We start from the raw sequence: 17,217 nt of genomic DNA on the forward strand, positions 1-17,217 counted from the left end.
AATAGGATTCCTTTCCTATTAATTTACCACCACGAGATATGATCAAAGAGTTATCCAGTGAACAAGTTTCACATGTGATTATAGTTGCATAAAACTGTAGTTTTACAGAACTTTTATAACTAATACTAATTTAGCTAACAATAGAGAGCATGTTTTTATTAACAGCATCTTGGCAAATAAGCTACAAAATAACAAAGCAAAACTGTGTTCAATGATCAGTCAAGTCAATTTTTGAACAAGAGACCTGTTACCTGTTGGTGAAAGAAAGACCAGTTTTGAACTACAGAGCTCTTCTTCAGTAATTTTGCGATATATAATAATATATATATATATATATAATTGTGTGATATACACTGAGTTTTAGGTGTGTATTTAAAGTATATTGCATACAGAGCATGGGCACCAGGACTGGAAGAATTGGGGGGCGAAGCCCCCACGCACAACAGCCCAACCCTCTCAGAGCCTGAGCTCCCTCTCCTCCCGCCTTACTAGAGCTCCTGCCCCTCCTACCACATCCATCCTCCCACCCCACTTTCCTTATCTTACTCTCTCTGCTGATCAGTCCGAAGCCCGCTGGTGACAGGTCTTTCCTGCTTCCCAGACCTGGAGGGTCCCCGGCACCTTTCCGCTGTAGTTTTGCTAGCCGACAGGTGAGGGCTCAGTTGCTGGCATGTGGCTCAATGTGGAGTGGGACCCAGGTGCCGGCCAGGTCACAGTGCTCTCTCTCCCAGTCTGGTTTTAAGGGGTGGGGGACAATGGCTCTTTATGTGCCGGAACCTTTGTAGAAGTGTGTATGGTGGTGGTGATGGACATGGCCAAAGTGGCAGAGGAATTAATACTTAAATATCTCACAAAGCGCATATGTTTCTTTTGTTAAGAAGTGTGTGTGAGGGGTTATGGCACTCTGGCCTCCCCAACGCCAGTGATACAGAGATCTGTATTATTGAAGACTGGGTGATATATTGTGTGGCATATTCACCAGCCAGGCAGAAACCACTGATCTCAGAGTATTGATTCTTTTCAAATACATTTGATTATGTAATAAAGAGCTAATGTGCATCATAGTGCTAATAAGAAAAGCTATTAAGACGCCATATAAAATTGGCAATAAAATAGAACATTCGTATTTGAATAGATGAATACTATTTATTCATTCCAATTAATTTAAGAGTGATAGTAAAGAGGAATATGGTCCCTCACAGATTTGTGTAAATCTTCACGCTCATTTCATTTTAGATGGGTGAATTGTTGAGCCACAGGTTAGATGAACAGCTCGACAAAGCAGTAAACACAGTATACATTCACTTATGGATGTCTCTAAATTTTATTTATCCTTAATTAGTATGCAGTATAGTCCAGTCTTTTCATTTATGCAATAAGAATTAGTACAGATGTTATTTTATTACGTAAGTCTAAAATAACAATCATCTCCCCTTCCCTGGCCCCCAGAGACAAACCGGAACTCAAAGCTCCTTTGATCAGCTCCAAAGGAGAAAAATCATGCTGTCAGCATCCTGGCTGTCACTACATTTGTATGTATGTGTTATAATATATATAAAAAAGCAATTTTTTGTTATTTTCCCTTTCCTTGGAAACAGACCTATATTATATATATATAAAAATAGGGCTGTTTCTAAGGAGAGGGAAAGTAACAAAAATGGCTAGCGCGTAGTGAGTCTGCTTCACACTATATCTACAACATCCCAGAAACGGCTATATTTTAGATCAGGGGTCGACAACCTTTCAGAAGTGGTGTACCAAGTCTTCATTTAGTCACTCTAATTTAAGGTTTTGCATGCCAGTAATACATTTTAACATTTTTAGAAGGTCTCTTTCTATAAGTTTATAATATATAACTAAACTATTGTTGTATGTAAAGTAAAGAAGGTTTTAAAAATGTTTAAGAAGCTTCATTTAAAATTAAATTAAAATGCAGATCCCCCCAGACCGGTGGCCAGGGCACGGGCAGTGTGAGTACCACTGAAAATCAGCTCGCGTGCCGCCTTCGGCACACATGCCATAGGTTGCCTACCCGTTTTAGATATTTGGCTATTTAATGCTTGGTCGGGGGAAAGAGTTTTTGATATTTTGCGGTAAGTTATTTGGTTTAGAAGCCTGGGGCAGGACAACACACACATACCACATGGAACAGCACCTCTTGCTACAGATAGCACAATTGGAGGGAAATCTCTTTAGAACATCAATGTGTTTGTGTCCTTCTGTATGTTTTCTTTTTCAGACTGAGGCTAAAGGTGACCAATTAACATCATACAATTGCACTGAAGTGATGCTAATGCTCTGAGTGAAATTCACTGGGATTGTACATCCTCAGCCAATTTAATTCACAGCAGCTGGCACTGGCAAAGCACTTTTATGCAGCAGTGTGATGTTACTGACTGTAACTGTTAAATCCCATGTTGCTTGCAGACTTTTTATGGAGAAAGCTAGGCCTGAATTTACCATTAGGTGCGTAGGCCTGAACTGAGGCAAAGAAGGGCATAGCTTTTGCATTCAAATCAGATATTTGATAAAACTATTATAATAAATCATTTCCTGTTTGCTCTTAAAGAACAATAAATAACCTGTAGTTTAAGAAAGCTAAAATTCCATTTTAATTAAACATTTGGGAGGGAAGGGGAGCCTCTGAGAAGTGGAATCCAAATTTGAGCAGTTCAACATGAAGAAACGCTAAAGTTTCACCATAAGCTGTTTGGGGTCAATCCGTTCTCCAGATATAGTCAGAATTGAAGAGAAAGAAGACATTTTCATTTTTTCAATCTTTTTTATTCAAAAGTTTTCAAAAGAAATAAAACAGAAAAAAGCTAACAATCTAATCAAATGTACAGTTCAAAAATGTCTTTTGGCGTTTAACAACAAGTCCTAGGAAACAAAACTACAGAGTTATCTTGAACCGGACAAATAAGTTACCACTGGCAAGTTTGTGGCACTAGAAAAACAAAAATAAAAAATTAACTCTCTTGATCATATAGATATCTCTATGAAAATCTTTTTTTTTCAATCTGTACAAAAGGTCTTTCTTCATAAATTAATTTTTTTTTATAATTTAATGGCTGTCTACTATGTGATGTTTAAGTAACTGATTATTTCTTTATGTACAGAGGTTAAATTTCCCAAATCTTACCCAGACAATGAGTATGGCACTTAGTTCAGACGTTTCTAGCAGCAGCTCTTCCCTCCCTCTAACACAGCTATTATATTGCAATTTTAACGAATGCAAAAAATATCAAGTAGTGAGAGATCCAAGAATGGCAATATACCAGATACAGGGAAGGTGCTGCAGGAAGTCTGGACTTTTACAAAGCAGTAATATTCCAGGGAGCATAGAACCAATAATACCACAACTTTTTTTAAAAAAAAGAAAAGAAAAAACAAACATCTCTTATGACTATGTAATTCACTAGAATCTACACTTCTCAGAGCAGCAATTTACTTTTGAAACTATGAAATGTCACCGACATCTATACTCCAATACTCACACAATTTAAAAACTAAAAAATACTTGAATGAAGTAACTGCTTAGCCCTAGCTCCTGAGCTAGGATGATTTGGTCTGTGGAAACAGGGAGGGCCAGCAACCTGTCCCAGTACAAAAAGAAATAAACTTTGAGGTAGATAACTGATCATATACAGCTGACCAGACAAGTACACAGTTTTGGAAGACAACTTAATTTATCATTTGATTTAAAACATATGCCATTGTAATAAAAGAGCTTAATAGCAGTGAATTATCTAATACGTAAAAATACAAATAACTGTGTATTTATGAATCAGGAATTTCATAGTTTCAAAATTGGTTTTCTTTACACTTAACACTTGTAGTGATGATGTAAAGCGTGGCACTGCTTGGATCCAAGTCTTCCTTCATGCTTTTTGTGTCCATACATCAATTAAAATTATAAAACCTAAATGCAAATGTACAAAAAAAGGCACATTCTCCTAACCGCAAACTGGTCCGGCGAAAATAAAGAGTACAGAAGACGTAATGCTGAGACAAATCAGAATTATTGGTTACTGGCTCTTTGTTCTTTGGTAAAGTTACCTTTAAAAGTGCCAAGTCTTTTTATTTTTATTTACCTACTATAGAGAGCTAGTACCCAATCAATTATGCGTCTACTTACATCTCAGCTTATGTTTGCAAACAAGTCCTTAGCTTTTGCCATTTTGCTGTAATAGCAAATTTTCTGTTTGCTAGGTCTCAGCACAATCATCAATCTAAAGCACTATCATTAGTATAAAGGAAGGACAAAAACATTCTGTGATATTCCCACCCCAAATTCCCCCCTCTACCTACACTAAAACTAGAACATCAAGTTAGTTTCTGAAAAAAGGCAAAAAAAGATTTTACATTGCATCATACAGCAGAGTTCCTAAATCATTCAAACTATCAGAGGAAACTATTGGCATATGGCCTTACAAACAATTTATCCTATTAAAATTCCCCCAGTCAGAAAATGTGTTTCACACAAAACATTTTTCCCCTCTTGCATTTCACTACCTTACATATTATGTGAAAAAATCATTAAAAACACCTACTACACATTAAAAAAAGCCAAATTTTCAGCAATTTTTATTGACTACCTTTTAAAAGCCCTATGCTGCTGTTTTACAAGGCATAATAGACCAGCTCATTTGGTCAAAGCATTCTACACCATTAGTTTGGACTACTTACTGAAACAGCTACAGCATGAAAGATTTAAGGCAAATTGGAATTTATAGAAAAGGATAAGACACTTCACACTACATTAAAAGAAAAACAGAAAGCTAAGAGAACAGACACTAACTGCAACACTGCACTGTAGCAACACTCACACACTGCAAGCACAGATCATCATTTTAGATGTTTTACTATTTTAAACTTCAGAAAACCCATTTCATACAATAAAAAAACAAAACAAAAGAAACAAAAACAAACAAACAAAAAAAAACCAAAATACAAATTCTGCCATGCACGTGAATAAGTCTTCGTGGTCATCTGTGCATACCCAGAAATTTGGAAAAAAAAAAATGCGTCATAACACTTGATAAAAATTTTCTTACTAAAATAAACCTGTTCACAGGAACAGCTACTAGATGAATTTAAGGATTTTTTTTATGCACCTTATAGAACTTATAGCAAAAATAGTTTTAGTTGATTTCATTATAAATAATGTTTTCAAGAACCTGTGCAAAACTGTCAATAATTCCTAAAGCACAATTGATCAGTAAAATCCATGATTGTTTCAGCCTTTGCACCCTTCTCCAGGCAAGTCAACACTGGATATCTGTAACATAAAGAAGTTGGAGCTAGAGCAGAGTTACTTTTGCATTGTCTTCTATTGTAGACATCTATGAACTAAATTGTTTCTTACCTCAGATATAGTTTTGAGAGGACCAAGTGAGCCTATGTACATACTTGACACCTGATCAGGGAGGTGCCAAGTGCCCTGGGAGTTGAGGGTGCTCAGCACCTGCCTGGATAGGTCCTTTGCCTAATTACAACCTTTTTTTCCCCCTCACACACAACCTTACTGATTCCCCACTGGAAGTTCTGCTTACTGAGAGCTTAGGGACTGTGACCCTGCACTCAAACTGCTGAGTGTTTTGTTTTTTTTTAAAATGGTAACTACTGTTGGCGCATTCATGGGGAGGAACATTATTTTGCAGATTCAGTTTAGTAATTTTAATACTCTTCTCCACCCTGCTATTCATTACTTATAGGGACCATACTGACTCATAGTGCATGTAAACACTGATAACAATGCTTCTTAAGACATTACGTTCATGCAATATTGACTTTTAAGGGGAGTGCTCAGTGTTTCCAATGGTGGCTACTATAATATGCCTCAGAGAAACTGGGTAGCAGTTTTACCATCTCTTCAAGAGGCCAAATGCTGTCCCTTCTGCTCTGTGAAAATGCAAAGCCCCAAATGAGTGGAGATAATACTGATCTGTTGCTAGGGACAGGATATGAAGAGCAGAACTTTGCTTCCCTGTGCGCCCTGGATCACTGCTTGGCAGCAGCAATCTCCACAGGCCCACAGAGAAGGCTTAGGACAAGACCATGCATCCGATATATACTGACCCACAAGCCAGATGCCCTGAATTGGGAGCATGCAGGGGCCATGGTGCAGTAACAGTCCACAGGATGTGCCTGGGTAATCGCGAAGTGTAGGATTTAGGCCCCTCAACCTCAAAAGGAAGAATGGGAATGTGCAAGGCCTGTTTACTTGGGATTCCTGTAGGGGCCAGTATTTGGCCGATATCAAGTAACAAACATGCAGACACGTTCACTATTATATGGAATCGGATAAAATGTGCTCAGCTACTGAATTTGTTTATATGACAATTATTAGACTTCTTGAGTACAGAAGAAATTCTTATCTGAATACTTGGGATGAGAGCAGTTACCACAGAACATACCTGACCTGCAAAACCAAAGATAATTGAGAAATGTATGTATCAGTGAATGTGCAGTAGGAAAACAGGATTTGGTTCAGAAGGAGAGGGTCATATGTACAGAAGGTGCACAAACATAAAACTGCTGGTGCTTTCTGTGTTTCTAATAAACCTGTGTCATGAGAGCTATGGAAATGAACTTTTATGAACCTTTCGGGGCACATAAACAATGCAGCAAGAGATTCACTTTCTAGTGCATGAATAAAGTTCTTTCAGTGTGAAGTCTAACAAAACTTTATAAAAATGTATGCAACTGAAGTATAGGGTTCACAATGGTTGGGGGAAAGACAAAGCAGAGAAGCGTAGGTCTTGGAAGGATGGAATGAAGAAAATGGAATGCTAGGGAAATGGTCAAAGCAAACAACACTTTAAAGGTGGCAAGCTATAAAAAGCAGTGCTGCATGGAAGGGGTTACAGTCCAAACAAATGAGTGACTTATTAAGAAAAGCAAATGGAACATTCTCTATGAAAAGGAGGAAATTAACTAACTCTGAGACAAATTTAAGCCAGGACTAATACTTTGTTGACCAGTCGGTCTCCTTTCTACAGTAGTAAAGACATGGAAGGGGAGTCTTTACAAGTGAAATTCAACAAGGATTTCCTTGAGGAGATTCCATTGCATCATTCCACTGGGGGTGGCACTGCTTCTCTGTAGGAAACCCACTTCCAAGTTAGTGCTGGGATTCAAACTGTTCTCTGAACAAGTCCGATGACATGCATGGAAGCACTGATGTCTCAATGTGAAAAGTTAAGGTAGAATGGCATGCAATTGTGCGCCAGAGAAAGTACTAATAAATTATTTCAGATAATTCATTAAGGGCCTAATCTTGAAGCCTGTACTCTATTTTTTCTAATTTCTTACTCTGGCAAAACTCAAATTGACGCTGGGCACTGGCCCTAAATTATTAGCAGTTTTATTTAGATTACATCATTTTTGTAAGCTACAGTATATTGTACATTTAGTTTTGAATTCATGTCTTTTTCAGAGTAATAGGACAAGCCCCTACCTCAGTTATTTGTTTTGCTGATACGTATATGGAGAATGGTCACTGGACGTCTCTACTGTAACCTGCTGTTGACCACTAGCTTCCTGTAAAAAAGAGGAAAAGGGGTTGAGACATGATGCCCAGCGATGCCTAGAGATTTTGGATGCCTCTGTATTCTGTTGACACAAGACTCTTGACTGGGCCTGGCTTTCAGGAACTGTTAAGCATCTTCTCCTCCATCCTTCTAAAAAAACCAAGCCCCTCTCTAAGGTTTCTCAAGTTAGGCACCCCAAATCTGATGCATCCATCTTGGCCTTAATTTTTATTTATAATAGAAGATCTAATGAAATATAAAGTGATCAAGTACATGTTCTATTTCCTAAATTGCTATAACAATAACTAGACAATGTGATGAGATTAACAGAATAGAACCAAACAAACATATTAAAAAATGAGTGAATAAATTCTGAAGTTTTCTGTAGACCACCACAAGTCACCATCTTTGTGCTGTGAGTCAGTGTGAAAAACAGATGTCTGTATTCCCATAAATTTTGTGTCTATCTGCTTGAGTACTGTAGTGTGGCTGGCTCTATGGAACACTAAGGATTAGTTCCGCTAGAGCTCTCAACACATACCCCAGTAACCAGGCGATGACTAATTCAACTGCTAGAGACACAAGGTGAGTGGGCTAGTATTTTTTATTGGACCAACTTTTGTTGGTGAGAGAGACAAGTTTTCAAGCTTATACAGAGCTCTTCTTTAGGCCAATGAAAGCCTTTTCACCAACATAAGTTGGTCCGATAAAAGATATCAGATGAGATGAGATGAGATGAGATGAAATGAGGTAATATCACAGTACCCGCACAGCTACAATACCACAGCATAATTCAATGTCTGGTACTTAAAAGGACAATACAGTGAATCCACCACTGGAAGTTTGCCTCTGACACATCTGGGGAGATGTGTAAATCATACTGACCAGGATCAAGTGTCTCAGGACAAACAGACTCTGAAATGGATAAAAGCTGGCCTGTAAACTTCAGGGCGTAGGCAGAGGGAGATAAAAGAAACACAAGGGAATGAGAAGGTGCAGGGATGAAATCTGCCTTGCCCAGTCCCAATGCTGGGGGTTCTTCGGATAAGTGGGGCCTATGTAAACTTGCAAGGAAATGCTAAGGTTTAAGTAAGATAATACACATATAGGCTTTTTGTTCCTTAACCCTTTTCCTTCCTGTGGATGAATAAATAATACTTTGATTTGAACACGCTATTCTCTGTCACTACATTTTTTTAGTGGCCATGGGTCAGAAGTCTAAGCAGGGGCCAAAATCCAGCTGGACCTGCTGAGGACATGGTTGATGGACAGGAGTGGTGTACATAGTGTGATTACACCCTGAGAGTTACAGGCCTGTAACTGGGAAAGACTGCCCAAGGAGAGACTGAGAATGGTCAATGGTATAGCTCCCCCTGGAACTGCAACATGCAGTCACATCTCAAAGCTAAGCAGGGCGGGGCTGGGTTGCTGCTTGGATGGAAGAACTAACCATTAGAAGTTCACATTGGTGCAGTACATTTATTAGATGAAAATAATGACATGGTGGTAGTTTAGTAAAACTGAATTTGTACTTAAAGGTCCTGCATAATGTAATGTTTTCATCTGTATGTTTTTTTCTGGCAAAACAATAAATATAACAATTTTGGCTATAACAGCTTGCCTCGTATAAAATTTACCAACCTCAACAGGAACAGCTGCTGTCTGAACATGGGTATACTGGGGTATGTAGGCTCCTTGCATAGCTGTTGTGGCTGGCATGTACTAAAAAGACAGAGAATACGTTCAGCTAAAATAAAATCTGATACACACCCCATAAGATTTTTTTAAATATATATTTGAGTGCTCTGGTAAGGAAGAGGATTCAAAGCAAGCTTCATCAAAATGCAGAGAGGTGAGGTGTACTCCACTGAGCAGTGTTATTACACAAACTCAACTTTGGCCTTCAGAAACAAAGAGGTTAAGTATTTTCCTTCCAAAAAAATTCCAGTCTGAGTCTTTTTCTTAACAGTATGTACCCAAGGAGGAAGGATGATCTTATGGTTAAGGAACTGGCTTGTAACAGAAGATCTGTGTCAAATTCTTGTTCTGCCATACACCGTGTGACTTTGAGCAAGGCTCTTATCTTTGTGCCTTAGTTTCACATCTGTGAACATAGAGGATAGTATTTCTCTGCTTGACAGAGGTGTTATGAGGATAATTACATTTATATTTGAGAAGTGGCAAGAAAGTACACTGATGGAGGCCAGACTTTATCTAAATAAAGTATGCCATGTATTTTTTATGAATTTAGTGTATTTGTTTCCATGAGGAATGCAGTTTAAACTAGGAAGCTCATGGTGTTCCTTTAGGTCAGTGTCAAATTTAGCTTAAGTCAATAACGAGCAAAAGTTACCATCAGACGGGTCTCTTCAATCATCTGTATTAAATTAATTGGTATAGGTACTTCTCTATGTCAAACTACCATCTGGTATGCTAGATATAACATTGCACAGAATTTAATATTCAGATGTAAGAGGTTTTTAGCAGATCAAATGTCTTCATATCAGACAAATGTATGTGAATCAAACAATTTATTTACAACACTGAACCCTTCAGAGTGAACTCAGCACCACTGTTTCTGCTTCAAGTCCAGTTCTAGAATTAAAACTGCTTAAACTGGGCTACTTTCATTTGCTTTGTTCCATGTATTTGGAGTGCATTTCACACTACTACACTAGCTTGTCTGCTTACTCTTCTGCCCTAAAGAATCTGTACTGAAGTGTGGAAACAGCTATTTACATTCTGAGGAGGAAAAACACTTAGTGGGCTGGTTTTCATGTACACTACACAGATATTGTAATCAATACACAACATTTTCCCTTTGTATATGCTGAGCTTTATATTATTAAATTGCCACATACTGTTCCAGTACTGCCTAATGAAAGGTGACTCATCTGTTGTGTCAGAGGGTTTATCATTGATGCAGGCTGTAGTGACATGGTGTGGTCCATGGAGGGAGTCAATACAGCACCCTATAGGAGAAAAAAAACAAGTTTAAGAATGAGACCATCCAGATTTTAATAACACTTCTCTTTTGGCTCAGGCATGTAAAACATGGACTTTAATTCCGAGAGCGTATACCAATAGGGTTTTCCCTAACCCATAACAACGAGTCTGGATACTAGCTGGTCTTGAAGATCCTAAGGATTTTACTCCATTTTATAGCTAACTACCCGATTTATACATGCACCAATCTGAATTTGTAAACTAATTGCTTAACTACCAACCAAAAGTGCAAGATTTGATGTACAATGGATAGACCTGCAAATACACCTCTACCCCGATATAATGCTGTCCTCGGGAGCCAAAAAATCTTACCGTGTTATAGGTGAAACCGCGTTATATCGAACTTGCTTTGATCCGCCAGAGTGCACAGCCCCGCCTCCCCGGAGCGCTGCTTTACTGCGTTATATCCGAATTCATGTTATATCGGGTCGCGTTATATCAGGGTAGAGGTGTATTTCATGTGCCACTGTCTTATAGAGAGAATATTTTCCTCAACAGCAACAAATGATGCACTTCCATGACTGCCTGTGCAAGTTTAATACCCTTGAGTTAGGCATTGTAACTTTTGATCAGGGAAGAAACTGTTTCACTAGGGCACAAGTACCAGAGGGCTATGTTGTAAATACCATTTCTTCTGTAGAAAGTCTATCTAACATGATGGGATTACCACATTTGTGTCACGTCTCTCCATCTTCGTATGTACAGTGGACATAGTTTTTAAGCAGCTGAAGTTGCCAAATATTCAGTTGCTGTACAGGTGCTCAGAAAACTCATAAGAATGCATGGTGGTTAATTTAAATGGATGGATACAGATGGGGTTTATTTCCACCCTAAGATATTCCTATAAAATTAGGTTTCTAAATATATTGTATGTGTTATATATGCAGGTGTGTGACTGAAAAGTGGCTTAGGCTGAAAATTAATAGAAATAATTATAGCATACTGAAAGTCAGTGTTTTTGAATGAATAATTTATTCCTTTTACAGCAGGTCTTATATTTTGTATAAAGTACTGAGTGTAGTTAGAAAAACAACCATGTGACCAGTGTCGATGAAATGAGTCACAGGCACAAACACTGCAAGAATTTCCTGTTCTGCAGACTGCAAGCGTCTCTGCAAAGCAAATGAGAGAGAGCGAGCGAGAGAGAGCGAGAGCATGCACAAGCTTCCACACAGGCCGAAAACCAAAACTGAGAAGTCAGGAATCTAGATCTTTCATTTCACCGAGATAATAGCTAGAATTGCACACCTGTAAATGGAATATCCCTAATAGCATGATAACCTATTAATTTGCATTTCTCACAGGATAACTTGCAGGCTTTCATCCTTGTTTATCATTTCAAAACTCTACATTGATAAAGGGTGTAAATAAAATCAGTTGTCTCCATTAATGACAAACTTGGAAAAAATATGCATCAGTTGGGCATGTTGAAAGGATGTAAGTGTTCAACACCATCTTTTTTGCTTGCACAAACAGAAAACACTTTGCCAAAAAGATTTACATTTTCCAGCCTGCATAAGGAGGTTAATTAAAGTCAAGGCAATTTCCTTGCTAAATTTGAAAATGTGCTTGTTTGTCAGCCATGGCACTGCATATATTAAAGCACGAGTCAGTGTATATAATGTCAGTACCAATAAACTCAGTCATTTTGATGTGGAATGGTACTGATGAGGGGGGAAATATGATGGGCAAATTATATATATAAAAATACATGACTGTGTGATATAAAAATATCATAGCCACGAGGGGGGTGACCTGCATTACTCATGAGCGGGGAAGCCATGGGCAACTAAATGAGTGCCCATAAATCTGTGTATATCATACCATATATTTTGCTTCTGTAAAACAGGTGGCCTGAATTATTTTAGATCTGCTCTAGAGCATTTTTAAAATTGGCTCTGCAATTTATCACATGGATATTACCACCACATGGGCTATGTCACAAAGTGTTTAATCTCAGCATCCTAAAAAAGGATGTACTTATCCCTCGAGAAATTGCGCTAGGGATAAATGTAGTTGTCCTCATCAACCTGCCTTTCTGAACACACAGACCATGTCCCTTTTCCTTCCTATCTTTCACTTTCAAAGTGACAAAAAAAAAAAAATGAGAATGACTATAGCCCAGTGGTTAGGGCCCTCACTTGAGAGGTTCAAGTTCTCTCATCTCATCATTTGGGAGTGGAGAGGAATTGAACTGGGAGTCTCCCACATCTCAGGTGAGTTTCCTAACCACTAGGGTGAAGATTATAAGGAAGGCCACTGCCACCTCTTCCTCCTGGCTGTTTTGTATGGGGATAGACAGGCTTTGAGTATGTCTACTGGATTAGCTCCCACAGGCAAAATAGGCAGGGACATGACTATCTCCATCTGGACTGAAGATCATGTTGGGACTTAGGCATACAATGCATCTCGGCGTCTGCCTGAGAAGCAGTGCACATGCCCAGAGACAGAAACTTTGGCACCTAAGGGAATTCTACAGCAAATATTTAGGTGATGAATGAGCTTAGGTACCTAGTGTTCAGTGGCAGCTGAGCAGGATTTTGTGGATTGCAGTGGTGCCTAAATATTGGCGTTAGGCACTTAAGTCCCTTAGTGAATCTGGGCCATTGTTACTGAGGACCAGCAAAGGGGAGAGCTGAGCTCTGGCACAGAAAGGCTGGGCTAGTTAAAATGTGAAGTAGCAGGAGTCATGACTGAACCCCAATTCCAACTGATCACCTCCTCTTCCCTCCTTCTTAGCCTACAGAGTCCCACGGTGGAATCACCAAAATCCAAGAAAAAATATGGAAAGGAGAGTTACTTACCTTGTACAGAAATTGTAATTCTTTTAGATGTTTTGTCCCTATGGTGCTCCCACTTCAGGATGTGTGCACAACTGTGCACTCTTGATTGGAGATTTTGTCAGCAGCACCCATGGGTCCACACCTGCCTCTTACGCAACTTTGTGCTCCAGTGTGAGGATGTTTAGGTGAAAGTGGACCTGCCACTGCTCCAGTTCCTTCTGAACCCCAAAGCTCAAGAATAACTCCAGAACATAGGGAAGGAGGGCAGGTAATGCATCAGCTCTGTAAGCATGCACAAGAGCACCATGCTGGGAAAAAGCATGCACTGATGACCAAGTGGCAGCTCTGCAAATGTCTGAGACATGTCCCTTCTTCAGTAAGGCTATAGAAGTAGACTGCACTCTGGTGGAGTGAGCCATCACTCCAGGAGTGGGATGCACCCCTGAAACTTAGTAATCCTGAAACCCATTTAGACAGTCTTTGGGTGGAGATCGGGTGCCCTTTTGTTCTTTCTGTGGTGGAAAGTAAACATCTAGGAGAAGCCCTGAAGGGCTTAGTCCTATCAACGTTAAAAGCAAAAGCTCTTCTTATGTCTAGTGTATGGAGACTAGCTCCTTCTCTTGAAGGGTAAGGCTTGAGGTAAACCATCAGTAGATTAATTAGGACATTCATGTGGAACTCTGAAGATACCTTAGGTAGGAAATGGGGGTGAGGGAAATGATGTCCCTTTGTCACAATAAAACACCATGTCTGGTGGGCCAGCCATAAGGGCCTCCTAGCTCTTCTACTATCCTGGCTGAGGAGATGGCTATAAGGAATGAGATCTTGAGAGATAGATGAAGGAGGCAACAGCTCTCCAGAGGTTCAAATGGGCTTTTCTTAGCATGTTAAGAACTAAATTGAGGTCCCTTGGAGGAGCTGGTTTCTTGACAGTAAGAAAAAGGTTAAACAGGCTTTTAATGAACTTTGCAGCGGTTGGGTGAGCAAAGACTGAAAACTCCTCAAAGGTAGGTAGGTAGGTAGGTAGGTAGGTAGATAGGTAGGTAGGGTGTGTGTGTGTGTGTGTGTGTGTGTGTGTGTGTGTGTGTGTGTGTGTGTGTGTGTGTGTGTGTGTGTGTGTGTGTGTGTAAGAGAGAGAGGATTCTTCTAGCTGCCATTAGAGCCTATCTGAGTTCAGCTATAACCCTGCAGTTTGCAAATTTACAAATTATGAATGTTGGAAAGGCGAGACTCGAGAGGCGGTACCAGATCAGAAAATGTTTCTATATTTGGGTTTCCCATTACTGAGTAGCAGTCTGGATCTCTGGAGAGCTGTCCTGGTTTATGTTCCAGAGAGCCATCTAATACCCATGCCTTGAAATGACGTAACAAGAGGCTGGGGTGAATCATGGATCCGGATTCCTGGGTGTAACGATTCACTGACAGAGGAAGACAGAGAGATGGTTGCAGGAACAGTCAAAGAAGCTTTGGGAACCATATTTGCCTTATCTATGATTGTGCAAAGAGGATAGCCATTGATCTCTCCCGTTTCAGCTTATTCAGGAGATTGAAGAGTAATGACATCGGGGATAAGCACAGAGGAATACACTAGGCCGACGGATACTGACAGCACCTCCCAGTGAATTGCGACAATGTCCTCCCCTTAACCAGAACCACTGGCACTCATCAGTTAGTGACAGTAGAGTGTTGTTGATGGTAAGGCAATTTTGCTCTGCAGTGAGGCCTGGAGAATGTCCAGCAAGGAATGCTGAGATTTTACATCTCCTCTAGTGGGATTTGTAAGATCTCTGTAGTTCTTTTCACAAGTTCCTGGAAGGCCTTGAAATCATCTAGGATGGGAAGCGGGGACATAACAGTCTCTTCTGGTGAGGAGGAGGATTTGTGGGAAGGAGGTGTCTCCTCTTCTGAACCTGGCTGCTCCTCCTCTGGAGGCTCCTCCTGTGAACTAAGACTGGTGACAGTTGTTGCTGTTCTTGAGGAGTCCTCTTATGAGGGTACCCTGTAAAAGTGCTCACCATAGGGGGCTCACTGTGGTGGGATGTAAAGAAAAGAGGTAGGACCCAAAGGTTGTTTCTGCCAGATGTATATGCTACTGGGACTCTCCTCCTTGAGATGCACTCCAAGGGAAAGAGACTGTAATGAAAAGCGTGAGAAACCTTAAACCAACAACTCAGAAGTCAGATGATGTTTTGGGGGCAAGTGGTGTTTGCACAGGTTTCCAGTGAGGGACCAGTGACTGCATCAGTACTGGCTGTTGAGAATTCACAGATGGAACCATCAGCTCTGGAGCTATGAATTGGTACCAGCGGGAAGTCTCTCTCAGTACCCTTCCTGTGGGTAGCCAGAGAGCACATCAATGCCAGAGGTCAAGTCCCCCGTGTATACCTGGAGACCACACTGATACCAGAGGTCAAGTTGTCATGGAAGGGTAAGTAGACTCTAGAAGATAAACTGGTGCTGGAGGGAAATCCCTGCCAGTACCTCTCAAAGGAGAGAATTCAGTTTCTTCTAGGTACTGGGAAGTTTGGATAGTGCCTTGGGAGGCTGCACATTGGGAGGTACCAGAGACAATATCAAGGAATGGTCCATGCATTCTTTACCATTAGCTGAGGAAGACAGTACCAAGGACTTGAACACCTTGATGTTTGAGGAGTCCTTATATTTCACAGGCACTGAGTCCAGTACCATCTCTGATGCCCCTTGAAGTTGCTTGCTGGATGCTTATCAGTATTCAGCAAGGTCTTTTGAGCCAGTGCTGGGGTCTCAGTACTAGAGGGAGTAGAAGCCTCAGCAGCACCCATACTGGGATGCGAGGACTCATTAATCCCAGTTTGAGGGGGTGACTTTCCACTCCTCTTGGGTTTCTTGTTTTTTGGTGTTTTGGAAGAATCTGAAGGGCCTCCACAATCTTTGCTTACTGGAGCAGAAACAGTCACCAGGGAGCTCTGAGGTCTGAAGCTGATGTACAGTGGGTGGGAAACTGACTCAGACCCCACAAGTCTCAGAGAACTTTCCATAAGAGGAAGTTTTAGTTTATCCTCCCTCTGTTTATTTTTTTAGATCTTTTGAATCCAGTGCAGATCTCACACCTGGAGGGGATTTGGAGTCTCCCCAAGGCAGCCAAAGTGCCTGTCGCTACAGGGCAAAGGTATGTGGCAAGTCAGACAGGTTTGAAGCCTAGTATCTTGGCATAACCCATTAGGAAAGTCTGCAGAAGAGAGCCAAGTTGGACTATAGACCTACCCCAGGCAAAAAAGGGAGGGGGAATCCCCCAAAGCACAAACTGTACTAAACAAATGAAAAACGAAGAGAAAAAAGTTAGCAAGCTGTGCAGCTAGCTAAGTGGGCACTGCAACACTCCATCTCAAGCTGCAGGTGGCTGAGAAGGAACTGAAATGGTAATGGGCCTGTCTTCCCTATATACCATCGCACCAGATCATGAGGAATGTGTAAGGTGCAGTCATGGACCCACAGGCACTGCTGGCAAAATATCCACTCAAGAGTGCACATCCTGAAGTGGAGCATTGGTAGGGACAATTACTTGAAGAAGAATGTTTGAGATCTTCAGAAAGCTGTGAAGTGTTTTATATCTACACAAACACAAGCGACAGTGGGAGAAGGAAGCATAAGAACTTACGGGGTGCTGCATTATATATGGTTGAGGTTGCATCCAAGAAGGACTCTGAACCTAGAACAAAAATAAGATTTAATTTTCATCATCACACTATTTTTCTTGAATGCACCCATTTTAAATATCATGATTATTTTATCAATCATAACATAAAAAGCCTTCACTCGTTCATCTGCTTACCTAAACCAGCCTCTGTCTGATGTAGACTAGGAAACACGGATTCTTATTAAAACTTCTATTTACAAACCTCAGCTCTGTTGGA

The 17,217-nt window shown here is 40.3% G+C and overlaps 1 protein-coding gene across 13 annotated transcripts in view; it reads right to left on the reverse strand.

The window, feature by feature from the left end:
* Positions 1-2,762: 2,762 nt before the first annotated feature.
* Positions 2,763-17,217, reverse strand: part of RBMS1 (RNA binding motif single stranded interacting protein 1) — a 187,161-nt gene continuing 172,706 nt past the window's right edge. For 11 of the 13 annotated variants that reach the window (XM_005309422.4, XM_005309424.4, XM_065560709.1 and 8 more), the window contains 5 exons: positions 16,962-17,012; positions 10,397-10,507; positions 9,177-9,257; positions 7,463-7,545; positions 2,763-5,281 (listed from right to left, as the gene is read on the reverse strand). In XM_005309422.4, the coding sequence (XP_005309479.1) occupies positions 7,468-7,545; positions 9,177-9,257; positions 10,397-10,507; positions 16,962-17,012 (321 nt within the window). In that variant the 3' untranslated portion in view covers positions 2,763-5,281; positions 7,463-7,467. The remainder of the gene's footprint in view (positions 5,282-7,462; positions 7,546-9,176; positions 9,258-10,396; positions 10,508-16,961; positions 17,013-17,217) is intronic. The other 2 variants (XM_042860798.2, XM_042860797.2) reach the window with 1 other exon arrangement.

This window comes from Chrysemys picta, chromosome 11, assembly GCF_011386835.1.
Source record: "Chrysemys picta bellii isolate R12L10 chromosome 11, ASM1138683v2, whole genome shotgun sequence".
NCBI classification, from domain to species: Eukaryota; Metazoa; Chordata; order Testudines; family Emydidae; genus Chrysemys; species Chrysemys picta.